This window comes from Mycteria americana, chromosome 2 (assembly GCF_035582795.1).
Source record: "Mycteria americana isolate JAX WOST 10 ecotype Jacksonville Zoo and Gardens chromosome 2, USCA_MyAme_1.0, whole genome shotgun sequence".
NCBI lineage: Eukaryota > Metazoa > Chordata > Aves > Ciconiiformes > Ciconiidae > Mycteria > Mycteria americana.
The window spans coordinates 102,745,004-102,759,247 of NC_134366.1; the positions used below are offsets into that span (position 1 = coordinate 102,745,004).

At 41.2% G+C, this 14,244-nt stretch overlaps 1 protein-coding gene across 1 annotated transcript in view; it reads right to left on the reverse strand.

The window, feature by feature from the left end:
- Window positions 1-14,244, reverse strand: part of EPB41L4B (erythrocyte membrane protein band 4.1 like 4B) — a 182,997-nt gene that overhangs the window by 43,020 nt on the left and 125,733 nt on the right. The window contains exons 18-19 of the mRNA XM_075495662.1: window positions 13,765-13,890; window positions 2,477-2,544 (exon numbers count right to left, since the gene is read on the reverse strand). Of these exons, the coding sequence (XP_075351777.1) occupies window positions 2,477-2,544; window positions 13,765-13,890 (194 nt within the window). The remainder of the gene's footprint in view (window positions 1-2,476; window positions 2,545-13,764; window positions 13,891-14,244) is intronic.

The following is a 14,244-nucleotide window of genomic DNA, read 5'->3' on the forward strand; positions in this document are numbered from 1 at the left end:
TAAATAGCTGTGACAGATACTGGTTTCAACTGGCAAGGTATTTCAGCAAGCAAACATTCCTCAAACATTCACACAGGTGTTGTCTACAGGAATGTCTGCATGGATACTTGCAGGAATAAAAATTATATTCCATGGGGAGGCTTTTTCACAAAGGATACTTCTCTATTTCTCAACTAAAGAAGAGAAAAACTCCCAGGTGACTTGTCTGACCAGTATGAACTAACCCTTGACTCTACTCAGATGCAATTCCTAGCAGAGCAAAGGCTCATTTGTGCCCATCCAAGTCCAGAAAATAAAGGTTATAGAGGATGTTATTGGCAAATAGGTCACATGCTGGCTGTCTGCAAGGGTGCGTATGTCCCGGCAGAAAGGGAAGCCACTTGAAGGAGAAAGAGAATTGGTTAGACACTGAATTTATTTTGCATTATTCTCTGAGTTTTGAATGCAGGCTGTTAAAATTGGTCTATCCCCGAGCATTGATTACTTGTATATTTGCACCTCCAGGACACAGACACAAAGCAATAAAACAATACAATTTCATTTGGCACAACTGACTGTAGAGGAAACAATGCCTGACATAAACCAGATAAAAATAAATATTAGACAAATATACACCAGACTGCTGCATACCGAGAACTCCAAAGTGGCTTTTACGAGTTTATAGGCTTGGATGTGCACAAAAGAAAACAGTAAAATTAGCTTTGCAGCCAGGTTGCCATCCTTACTCGTGCTGAATAGTACTTCAACTCACAAAGCACACAACTCATTTACAGCTCAGCATGATGAAGAAGGAGAGAATCTATTAAAAAATGTGAAATAGAAAGGCTTTTCTACAGATGTTATGCACAAGTTCAGCAAAGGTGAGCAATGAAAACAAGTCTTTAGCCACATTCCAAATTGCACAGGGCTTTACAAACCAGGTCCTCCTGAACTGCTTCTGGAAGTGACAGCAACCCAACAAAGGGTGTTGTGGCAAAGACAATACATGAAACCCATTTCTATTAAACAAAGAAATAAGTTACTGTATAACATACGTGATGAATTTTCTCAGTGGTCCTAAGAAAGTTTTGTAGAGGTCTAAAAAGGGCAATGTCACAGGAGAAAAGTGGGTGATTCTAAACATCACGTAGACTTTGCAGCCCCTTGGACAAACAAATGGGAAAATCACGGCCTGCCAGGCTAGAAGTTACAGCTCTGCAGGGTGTAACGAGATGAGAGACGTGGAGAACTGGGAATCACAGCTGTACTGCAGGGAAGCCAGGGACTGCCACGGAAAGCAATAGCATTGCCTCTCATGTCTCCTCCTGCCTCAGCACCACCAACCATCCTCACTGTTCTTCTCTAGGTAGCTGCTTTCACTAAGCAAACGTAGAAGCTCTGCTAGTCCAATCTGATCAGAAATGTTTTTTTAAGACTATTGCTGATTTATCACCCTATAGGAAAGATACACATTTGAAAAAATGGTTGACAAATTTTCAGAACTATAACTGTTTCTTTTTGAGTTCAGAATCATTTAATTTGTCAAACATAATTCATTACCCCCCCATCTAGCCTTTTCTATAAGACGCTTAAACGTCTGCTTTCAGTTGCAAGAGTCACCACCAGAAAATTATAAAATAAAATCATGAGATGACTAGTGCTCTAGTACATACGTATATTACATATACATAAACATATATAGCATATACGCTAGCATAATTAGCTCATTAACAGCTAGTGTGATTCCCATGTTTTAAATCCCTTATTTTTTTCATCAACCTCTCCTCTCAGATTTTGACACTAACGATGTCCAAAGTGATGGCACTACCATATATAGAGAGGCAGGCAATTTCCAAATACCCATGCTGTAACCTCCTCTCTAGTCACCTGCAGAAAGACAGCACACTGTGCCATTCAAATAATGTTTACAATTAATATGCCTCTTCAAAATGGCCACCCCAAAAAAGGAAGACTATTATCCACTATGAACAGACTAAAAGTACAATCCCACGTAGTCATTACTGCCTGCAAATGAGCCGTTTTTCTGAAGGCAGTATACCAAATGCCTTTTCTTCTGCAAAAAAACCTTGCACAAATCAGAAAAACACAAAACCAAGGATATTCCAGTTTGGACACCTAGCATGTTTCTGATACAAAAGTTATGAAAACTGACTTATTTTTATATATGCTTTTCTAAGTTTGTTACTAGACCTGATTTTTTACCTTGAGCTTTTATCAATTGTTTAAGTATATACACTCAGTCTGATTTTTAAAGTTGAGCTTTTATTAGTTCTTAAACTATATCTGATATATGTATATAAAATAAGCACCCTTCTGACAGACACCTTCTCCTCAGGTCATTGCTTGGTGAACTTTCCACAGCAACCTGGGGATGCGCAAACTGACCTGTAACACCTGTTTGAGATAATGTTTGGAAAATGCCTCAATATATCATGCATTTATTTGATGTTTTCCCTACGGACAAGAAGCAACAGACCTTACATTAGGGTCCTGCAGGCTGGAGGTCTTACTGGGATTTACAAAAGAGGTCTCTTCTTTCACAGCCTGTTAAAAGAAAGAGCCAAAGTTTAGTACAACATCCATACGCTTAGGAAAATACAACTGTTTATTAAAAAAATATTCCTGTAAGCACCCCAGAAAACTGCAATACCCAAAATGTCTACTCTACCCAGATTTAAAAGGTACAGTATTTTTTTTTTCCATCTCCTACAGTTGACATTCACTGTGATGAGTACAATGTACAATGTGCAGAGCAATAGTGTTAGGAAGAGACTGGACAGGGATAAAGGAGGAGAAAGAAAGAAATGCTGATATTATGGTTCCTCCAGAAAGGATTTGAGCAGAAATAATAAAAATCAACCCAGGCAAACATACTGTAGTTGAGTTCTTCTTTTAATTGGAGTAGAATAAATATTTACATAGTCTAATCAAAATAATGATGCCAACTTTTCATTCAGTCTTTGAAAAATGAATTGAAAAATGGGATCTTCTACATATAATCACACTGTACATTCAATTCACAGAAAATCTCACTCACTACTGCTCTCTGCTAAATTACAGAGTCCCGTCTCTCACATACCATTTGTCTACAGAGTTGAAAATACTAGTACTGCAAAATGACTTACATTAAAATTGCTTGATTACCCAGGAAATGCCCAATTCAGGCAGGTGTTGGTAAATTATACTCTTCAACTGAGATGCAGGGTTCCACAATCCATGTGTAAATGCCAGTGTTAGCGCAACACTGCACCCCTCTACAAAAAATACTGTCTGAAGACACAAGAGTATCTCCAAATCAGTAATGGACTTGGCAGGCTCTGACATTACCATTCTGCTAAATGGATAGACGGCAACTGATATGGTCCTATGACAGAGTGATTTTTCAGTGTTCAATATCTGAACCATAATAATTTGAGGCCATCGGTCCAGATCAAATTGAATTAAATGTGTCAGTCTCATCCTCTTCAAAACGGATGAGACAGGTTCCTTCAAATCCATCAAATCCAAATCAAAGGATTTTACAGGCATGTAAAAATATTGTAAATTTGACATGAGACCTTCCATTCAACACAAACTGATATATTCCATTTGAGAGTACTCATAAGAAAAGGAAACAAAATCGAATCTGAGTTTCTTCTATACTCTAGCAATGAACTACAAAATATTCGTAGGGATGCTTAGTGCTTGGGGAAATTGCCCAAGTTGTGACAGTCTTAGGTTTGTTTCCCCCTTGTGCCAGAGAGAACAAAACCCCCCTTACCACTTCCCAGGTCATTATTTACCAGAGCATCAGCCATGGTGGGAACAGACTGTTCCAGCTTCTACACACAGTGAACTGTATGGGCAATTAAACTGGAACCACTGGGAGCCTGGCAGAAAGTGAAGTCTGTCCTGGGCCTTCTCCAGCCCAGGCAAGTACCTGAGGTGATGGGTTAGGGAGCATTTTGAGGTAAGTCCCTCTGTAACCCTTCCTGTTAGAGTTGTTGCACCTTGTATATTGATACCAAACCCCTCATCAGCAGAGAGGGGACTCTCTGAACCTCGTCAGCAGGTTTGTCCCTCTCCTAGGGGGCTAGTTTACACAGAGGAAGCTAGTTTACAGCTAGTTTACAGCTCAGAGGAGAACAGGATCAGCAGTAGGTACTGGAGAAGCTCCATCCCAACATAGTGCTCTTAGGTATTTGGGTTTAATCTCCCTCAGCCAGAGGTTTCCTCGGCCCTGGACAAATGCTCTTAACATTAAGGAATCAGATAAAAGTGGGACATAATCACACCATCACCACCATTGTTTTGCAGCTAAGGTTTTCAGTGAATTAGCATCATGCTGTGAATAATTTCAGGACCCAGAATGCAATTTTAAAATTTTAATAAATTCATAACTTTAAGAAATTTAGCTCAGCTCTAGAAAACTTTTTTTTTAACTGGTCTTCTAGTAGCTCTGTCTAGCATAATGTTTATTCAAAATCTAGTACTTTCTTGAAAGGACAGAAAATGTTTTTTAAAGATTTTAGAGAAAGCATTGAAAATCATTCTTTGTTGGCATAGATGAGCGCTGAAGTAATATTTCTTTGTTCTACAGAAATTATAATGCTTTTTATAAAGCTGTTGAGTTTCTGAAAGCTGTAAACATGAATCCAGCTGTCAGAAACTTAATACACAGTCTCTTCTTCCAAGCTGATGTCTTAACAACATTTTATTGTTAAGCCTGACAAGCTAGCTGCTTATTATGTTTCAAATTGGCTACTTTTTAAAACTATAAATTTTACTTTATTCCAATTTTCACCAAATTAATTGAGCTGTATTTTAAGATGCACTTGAACACAACAATAGAAAGAATACGGAGATCAAGGATGCAATGCAGGGGCTGTGACCAGGAATGAAATGATTAAAATTCCACCTGCTTAAACACTATAAACCATGGACCTCATTAGCCAGTTAAGAGGGCTTCACTGTATTAGTCCCTGATAGCTGACCCTTGGTTTCTTCTCAGCTCTGTGACTACACTACCACTCTCTTTTGCCTTCTCTGCATTGGAAGGCTAAGCCTGCATCTCAAGAAGTGGTGTATTCCTAAGCGGCATGATCAGCATCCTGAGGAACTTCTCTTGGTATTAATTTTCTCCATTATTACTTATGCTTTAGAGAACAGAAGAGAATCCTGCACCCACAAGTAAGTACTGCAGACCGGTGAGCAAGTAATCCCACTCTAAACTGGAGGGAGAGAGGGAGCATGTAAAGAAATGGAGAGGCTTGAACAGCCTCAGGTGATGCAGGCATGCACACTGGGTGCCAGGGGTGTGCGCTGGCAGGTACACATTAATAAGGATGGGCTAATTCTCCTTGCCCTATGCCTCTCCTCCGTGCCTATGCATGAACAGACATAGGAAAATGTTATACCTGCAAACATTTCTGCAAAGGGCTTCAGCCATCAGGAACTGTACCGCCCTTGCTTTACTTGTCGGCTTGTTGGGTTTTGGTTTGTTTGTTTGTTTGCTTGTTTTCAGAAGGAGGCCAGTAAGTCATCAGGTGACAGTATGTTTCTTTTATTTTTCCTCCTAACTCAGCAATTCACACTCACTAACCACACAAGGACTTCCTCAACCTTACTGAAAAAATGTGAATATAAAACAAGGGTTATACTTGTACACAACTGTGACAATGTAATTCCCAGATGGTTTGCCTTCATTTGAAAACAAGTGCATGTGCTAGGGCCAGGATTTGGGAGTTCCACTGCAGGATGCCCTCCATCAGTGGAACAAGGGAGTTTAGCCAAGGCTAGCAGGAGGTACCTGGTGGGGAACATATATGGAGAGTTGGGCAGAGGCTCTGTCACCCACAGAAAGCCCAGCACTGAGCTGTGTAAGAAGGACAGAGGCAGCAGCACGGAGCTGCTCAGATCTCCTTAACTAAGGCAGATTCTCCCCTCACCCAGAGGCTGCTGCTCTGAGAGGGAGAGGTTTCAGGACATAGCAGACATGGAAACTTCATTTATACAGAAGCAGATTCATTTAATAATTACCCAAAGAGAAACAAGCTGGCTCTTCTGGCTACCAGACTGCAAACCAAACAAAATTAAAGGTTGATCCATATAATTCATCCACACAATGCCATTCTCTTTCCTTATCTGCACTGGGCCCAGAGCAAAAGAAAAATTATTGATGTTCCAATTTCATATGCCATTAAGTTTCTGGATGGTGTTAGAAACAAACGTAAAGCATTACTTTATCATACTAGAGACAAGAAACATGCCTGGACAGAATGCCATTGTACAGGCTCTCTTCATAGATGATTGCTAAGAAAGACTAGTTTCACCAAAAGATGAAAAGAGGAGAAAAGCATCTAAGTAATACCAAATTTTGCCCACAGCTGCCTAAGTGATCTACCTATGGGCTGCCAGGCTGATCCTGACAGTTTTCAGACTGCTTTTCAGCCGACGCCTGAGCACCCATAACCCCTGCTGCTGTCCTGGCAGCCAGGTCCTTTGGAGCCTTAGAGAGGGGGCAAATGCTTGAGGGATGCTACATGAGACCCTGCTGAGCTTTTCAGCAGGGGTGGGAACACTTTCTGGCCCATGGGAGCAACTCCACGTATGAATTCATAAGCCCTGGTGGCTGGATTTGCCTAGTGAACAGCAGCTCCTTCTATTTTCTTCTGAAGGAAGAGTCAGCCCCAGGATGACGGGGAACAGGACCTCAAAATGAGAATTGGTTGCACTGGGCATGTACCAAGTGGGAGAACACTTCTTTCCTGAAAGACAACTTTGGCTGCAGCCGTCTGTGCTTCTGAACAGATGACTAATTCCGGCTGGGACTGTGGGCTGGTGAGTCTCCAGTGGGGCACTGGGCAAGGCAGGCTGTGTTCTTCAAACCTCAAGCAAGCACCTTGGGAGCTAGTGCCCTCTGTGCCTCTCCCCCATCACAAGGGGCATCGCTGCGGCTCTCACCCCATCTGATCCACAATAGGAATCTCTTGAATCAGCAAAAAAGACTGCATGAAGAATCTGATCACTGCAGCCAAGGGTGGGTGACAGGTTCTCATGTGAGAAAGACAAGGGTCTGGAAGGCTCATATGAAACACATGATGTCTCTTATTTAGCAATTTCACAAAGTTCCCAGTTACAGAAAGGAAGGAGGAGCAACACAGCTTTCACATGTTTGGAGATCTTCAAAGGTAAGGAAGCAATGGCTCTCACTGCAGTGGCCTGGAAATACTTCTGTATCTTGGCTCTTTCTGGCTCTGTAACGATGCTAAGGAGGCCTGAAGCATACCAGATTTTTCAGCTATTCATCAACATTTTTGTCATTTGTCAGCCACGCTGATTGTTGGCTGATCTCATTAGATAATACAGGCTAAGCAACACATCAACAGGAAGAACGCCCTGCCAAGGTAAACCTACCTTGGTGATTTAATATGTCAAATGTATCCTTTCAGGCAGAAAAGCATGATGGTTAGGTCTCTTGGGAACAGACTACTCTGTTTTTCTCCTTCTGAACAGGGCCTGGCACCATGTGTCTCCTGGGCTATGGTGGGGCTCCTACACATCACCGCAATTAAGAGTACTTGTCTCATCATGTACTAGCACTTACAGACATGGCAGCTAGGAGACATAGCTGACATATCCACAATGCGTTGTCACAGTCTTGTGACACCACTGCCACATTTTACTCCAGTATCCCAGGGAATAAATTAAAGATTTCCCTTTTCCCACATTCTGTTTATCTAAATCCTCCCTCCCGTTCTGTACCTCAGCAAGGCTGCCGCATCGTTTCCTCAGCTCCTTCCCTGACTTTGAGGTATCATTGCTGACACACTTCTAATGAGCTGCCATGTATCATATATTGATCATCCTGGCCCACACACATTCAAAAGCTTGTATTTTTGTACTTCTGACACCCTTCATTTCCTGTAGCCTCGCTTTTAAAGTTGAGCAAACCTGTTTCCCCTTAGCGACTGAACACAGAGGACTTGAAGCTGAGCCATTTTTAAATTCCATTGTTATGAGCAATTATAACTGACGTGATGTTGCGCTCGCTGCTTTTCCAGTCGAGAGTCCCAGCACAGTTGCTGCTTTTTACTTAGCCTGAAATTCGCCAGTGAGTTTATTGCTCATCCAAGTGGGTGACTAACAGCAACAGCTTTAGCAAGGAAGGCATCGTGTACATAAGGAGCTGTGCAAGCTTCCCCCACAGCCTGAACACCTCAGCTGTGACCTGTTATACTCACGTAATTCCAGTTCTGATCTCTGTGTGAAGACTGTCAAATTGTTCAGTAGCTCTGTGCTGTGAATAAGGACGGGTGGAGGGAGGGAGGAAAGGAGGAGAGGGAAGCAAACAGCATCTAATTCATGATGGAAAGAGGTTAAAATGTTGGAAAACCTGATCCTTTCAAGGTACTTAAGTCAACATCTAGTGAAAGCTAAGAACTCCTCTGGGGATCCAGAAGGATTTGTTTAAGTCCTATTATAAGAAAGATCGCATAAGATTATAAATCCTCAAGTGTCTTCCCCTCACCTACTCTATTTTCATTCATGACCTGATTAGGGTTTGAATCCAGATCCCCTTAAGTGAATAAAGCTCCAAAGACCCAGCTCTTATAAAGACAGTGAATTTTTTCTAGAGCTACATGGCTAAAGCATGTGGACTTTGAAGTCGACAAGTCCTTACACTTGAATCTTTCCTTAAATGAAACAGCACAATGAAAAAGACAAAGAATCATCAAAAATGTAGCTAAGACAGACTAGCACTGTTAGTCACCTCACTTATGCACCCTTTCTACCGTAAATAATGCATAGATTCCAGTCTCATTTACATTTGCAGCCATGGCTTGCATCTACGTAGAGAGCACAGGCTGCAGGATGACACCTGTCATCCTGTGCATGTCCCGAGCCATCTTCTGTACCACAGTCCAGTCCTTTCCTCGAGGCAACTCCAGACAGCACAAGCAACCTGCACTTACTCACATATTTGCAATACTTAAAGCAAAACAACATGATAATCAGTCTGCACCTGTTTCTAGGACAGGGAGGAAAAAGAGAGAGAGGGCTATTGACCTGGCCTAAAAATTTACCTGGCTATAAGCTTGTGAAGAAAGTTAGTGTGTGAAAGGGGCTAGAGCACTGAACGTCCCTTTGTTCAGCGTAAATGTCCCTTTGTTTACTGAGAATCAAGGCAGGGGAATCAATTGCTCAAGAACCCAAACCTGGCTGATAGAAGATACCTCTCGCCAGTCAAGAGTTTCCCTTGGGATTGATAAAGCAGAAGTGAATGGGATTTTGTATGCTCTTTGTAAATAGCTCCGCATCTCCAAACTACCTTTTCCCACCACTTTTTTCTTAACAAACAACCCATAATGCTCAGTGAGGTAATGTCACCTCTGCTTGTCTTCCATAAACTGCACTGCAAAAGTGTATCTTAAAAATGGGCTTGGCGTCCTCTTGTCTGCAGAGAAAGATGCGAGTAATGCAAAAATCAGCTGCAGTAGTTATCTATGAGAAACAGGATCTCAGTTCCTTCCCTGTGCTAACCTCCTAGACTTACATCAACCCAAGGATTTAGGAAAGCTTGAGTAACAGGTGGAGAATACAAACACCGCTTGTAGAAGACAAACTACTAGAATACAACACACACTGCCTGCCAAAAGAAAAAGCCCTGCTGAGATAGCTGTACATTTGCTCAGGAGCCTGTGCTTAATTCTAAGGATAATTAGGATTTGCCCAGAGCCAAAGTGGATATAAATAGCAACCAAAACCTGCTAGTATCTTTCCTCCATCAGTTGGGCCATGAACTGTTTGGCAAAAGGGACTCATTGTGATACTAACAAGTCGTCTGATCAATCACAGCATATCAGCACTGACTCATGCAAGCTGCAAAGGGGTTTTAAATGCCAGGGAGAGCTGGTCTTTTGTATTCTGGCAGCTCCTCACTGCTGCTTTATACCACTCCCTCTCAAATGAAGAGTCTGGAATAAATGCAAAAAAAGGACAAAACAAAAAAGAAGAAAAGATGTCAGTTGCTTCACAGTGTTTAGTGCTCCCCTGGAGCTTAATTATGTGGGAACTGTGATATGCAGTCTGTCAGCTAGAAGGTGGCAGATCCCTGTGGCACAGTTTGAAAGGTGTGTTGTGAAATACTGCTCCTTTGCTCTAGACCTACAGATACTGTATGGCATGCTCTGTGCAAACCACAGGTTCCCAAAGTTGTGTGTGGGTTCCTCACGTTTCTCACTTGTGGTGTCTATGGCAGTGTGCTCCTGGATTCAGCTTCCAGCATCCCCATGCATGCTGTAGTTTGATTCTCCAGCTAGCAGAACGGCACATAAATATTTTCATCTTCGCCAAATAAACAAACTCACTCGTGTTAGTTTCCTCCTGCTCTATAACTCTAAACCACATGCAGGGCTCAGTGATTAGCACCATAAACTTAAAAATTTTCGGTCTCTAAGTCAGGACTATAGCCATGGGAGATGGTGTATTGCCCCTCAGGAATGCGATAAACAGCTCTTCAGCATAATTCTGAAATGAAGCAGTGCAGAGACCATCTTCCAGAATATATTTTCAAATGTACTGCATAATTTTCCCTGTTTTTTTTTTTTTATTTTTGAAATCATAAGCATTGGAATCATTAATTTCTAAGGCGCTCTCTTGTGTTGGTGTCTAGCTGCCATAAAGAAAGAAAACTATAAAAAAATTTCCTGTCCCAGTTTATATTTTCCACTTGCAAACATTCACTCCATTCTCAGAATTAACAAGGAACAGCTTCTTCTTCTACTACATGCACGAGGTGCCTTCATAAACTTGTCACATCCTGATGTGAGTAACATATGGTATTGAAAATATTCCCACTGCTTAGAGAGAGAGCTGTTACAAATATTTCAAGCAACAGTTTGTTAATTTTGGATCCGATCCTACAGTACACCAATATTTTCCTCATGCCTATACACCTAACTGTATAATGACGATGCCCCGTGAAGTTTCATAAAGGACAAGTTAGACCATAGATTTTTGGGGATGTTTTAAAAATATATTAGTAGATACTCAAACAAGCCTTTAAAAGAACATTTAATTTCAAATAAGACAGAGTCTGGTTTTTTCTTCTTCCTTTTACAAAGTAGAGAGGAGCAAATCCTCATCTTTTTTGTGATACCATGAAATAAAGGAAAATCTATGCTGTACATGAGGAAAATCAGCCTGTCTTGCTCTACAGCTCAATGAATATAGGCTGTGCCTTACAGAACCTAGATATATTTCTTGCCCTGGCTGCCTTGTAAGTTGAAATATGACAGTACAGAAAACAAGAGATGAGAAATTGGAGTCTTAAGAATAAGCCCAGAAGGCAGGACTTCTCAGGGATTTAATATGGAACTGGCATCAAAAGACAGAATTGGGCAGAGGATAATAGGGTTAGTCCTGCAGATATACTGGGCAGCAGGGTATGTCAGATGGGGTCAAAGAGGGCAGGATCACAGCCCTGGAGGAATACATGGAGTTAAAAGTTGTCTTCCATGAAGAAACTATTTCTTATCTGCTCCCTCAAAAGAATGCTGTAAGTGTCTCTGGGCAGTGTAATGCCATCCCAGCTCACTTTTCCCAGAAGACGACTGAACTGCCACTGGGAAATGGCTTAGCTACTGGTATTCAGCTAGTTGTTCAGGCTGGGGGAGTAGAGAAGATAACTGGGTGATTTTATGGCATGCTGGTACGGTGGTTTATCGGGGCCTCCTGTAGCCCTCTCCCTCCTCCTATTTTCTAGGTGATAGATGGTGTGTTTCTACTCATTCCTTCACCCTGGGCCTTTTGCCTACCCTTCCCAGTGCTTATCTAGCCGCAGCTTCTTACTGTAATGGCTGACCATTGCCTGGTCTCTGCCTACTTATTTTTGCAACGTATCTGGGAAGGGTAATCTTTCATACTTGACAGGAGGGGAGCTCAAGTGCAGAAGAACTCATTCTCTAGTTGCACAGGCAATTTTGTGGCTAAGCAGGGAGTTGAATGAGGATTTCCATGATTAAAGTGACATCCTAACTTACTGGCTATAACTCTTAAGCCACACATTGCTGGCACTGAAAGCTTCAGGGATTTCAAACTGAACTGTATGCCATTATTTTTCCACAAGATGTGCTATCCTACAACAGTCTTGCTTTCCCCTCCTTCTCCCTGAAATCATAAGACTTTTCTCATTGGGGCCAAACCTACAGACACCTACTTAATCCAATCTGACTGCTAAAGCCTTGTGCAAAACACCACAGGTAAGAAGGAAAAAAGGAATGCTCAGCTTGCTCTGAAACTTATTTACAACATAGCAGTAGCTAAAGAATACAGTTATGGCATGCATGAAAAAGCAACCCAGGATGTTCTCCCTTGGAAAGCCTCAGGGTGAAAAATTAAGGCAGGGCAGGTGAATTGAGAGATGCATACGTTTAGCACATTTCCTATCTTGCCTTAGTAATGCTGTTCTCTGAATGCAACAGCACACACTACTTCCAGTCATTAACTATCCAGTCAAACATGATCATTAAGCATATTCAGGAGAAAAAACAAACATGAGAAATATACTATGACATCCTGTAGAAAAGACACACAGGAAAAACAGAGGGCAAACCCAAGGGCAATCAAACAAGAAACATGCTGCATAAAATACAGTTGATACAACACAGAATTCAGAGAGGTGAGAGAACTGCTTTAAGCAAAGACTAAAAGAAAAAAACCCAACCTCCTTCCCCCACATGCTGTCAGATTTATGGTTTCTATTCTTGAAATCTAGGGCAGTCAGAATAACCAAATTTTGATACTTCCTTAGGTATAGCTAGACCAGATGTAATCTAGCGCTCAGATGAAAGATCTGCCAAGGAACAACAAATACACAAAGATGATTGTTAACAAAATCCTTTGCAGGGCAAGTTGACCTGATATGTTATTGTGAAAAGAAACAAAGTGATGGAAACACCAACATTATTAGTAATTCAAAGGGAATAGTATGCACAAGGATACCACAGGAACTTGGGATAAGAGTCATACCAATCTTTCTGCCTCTACTTTTGTTCCTAAAGCATTCTATTTGGCTTTATGTTTGGCACAAATGGCATTATCTTTTGTCCACAAATTACACTTGAAAAGAATCACGTATTTTAGGTTTCACTTAGATTTAGCTCTGATTGGGAAATTAACTTGTTACAGTTATGCCATCTAGCAGCAGTTTTCAGTTGTGTAACATTATTACTTGTGGTGTTTCTGAAACAGGATGTATCCAATGTAAACACTGACCAAGCAGTGAAAATAGCAGCTTGAAATTTAGTTAAAAGCACACGAATAAGTAAGAAAACAATAGACTAGCTAACATTTCACATTGAGACATCTAAAGTTAATCCCCTAAAATAAAGGTTGCATCTGGATGCATAGATATTTTTAGAACACCCTTAACCACAGTTTCCATGAGCGGTGGGTAGCCTCAGAAAACTCCACAGGTTATTGTTTCTCAGCTACAAAGTAAGTAAAAGCTACAGTGACAAAAGCAAAACATTGAGATTTCCTCAGGCCTTCTCTCCTATTTTCTCAGCCTCTGTATTAATCATGTCAGTTAGGACAAATTTCCTACTTCCATCACATCAATCATTTTGAGTTACCTGAAGAAACTGTAGAGCAGCTAGAGAAAGCTAGGTCAACGTGGATACTGGAGGTAAAATAAGGTGCTTCCTCAGGAGTGACATGATTTTGGAAAATTGGTGTAAGCTATGCCAAAACTAGAAAGGCGAAATAGTAAACATGGATTACCTGAGCACCTACTCTAAAAGCAGCTTCCACTTGAGCTTTAAGGATGTTGCACTTCATGTGGTCAGGTACAGAGGAAGGTGACACAGGGGCATGAAGAGTCTTTTCAGACACCTTCTTGTCTTCACCCTAGATTTAATATAAAAGACAAGCACAGTGACATATATTAGAAAGATAAGTTAGCAGAATGGTCAAAGGTCAAATTTTTACTTGTAACAACTTAATTCAGCAATGCTGGATAAAACCTCCATGTTCATACCCTGATAGATACATCTTACAATAAAAAGTTTTCAAAATATTTAATGACTTGATACTATTTTCAGGACAAAAAAAGCCTCAGGGAAGCCTGAGTAATAGAAGCAAGAAACCGACGTGGAGTGAAGATATATGGAAAAAGGCCAGCCAGGCCCTGGAGTGGTTGCCCAAACCTGTGATCACACCGAGGAAGGAAAACATTGTCTCAAAATATCCCACAGCAGGCAG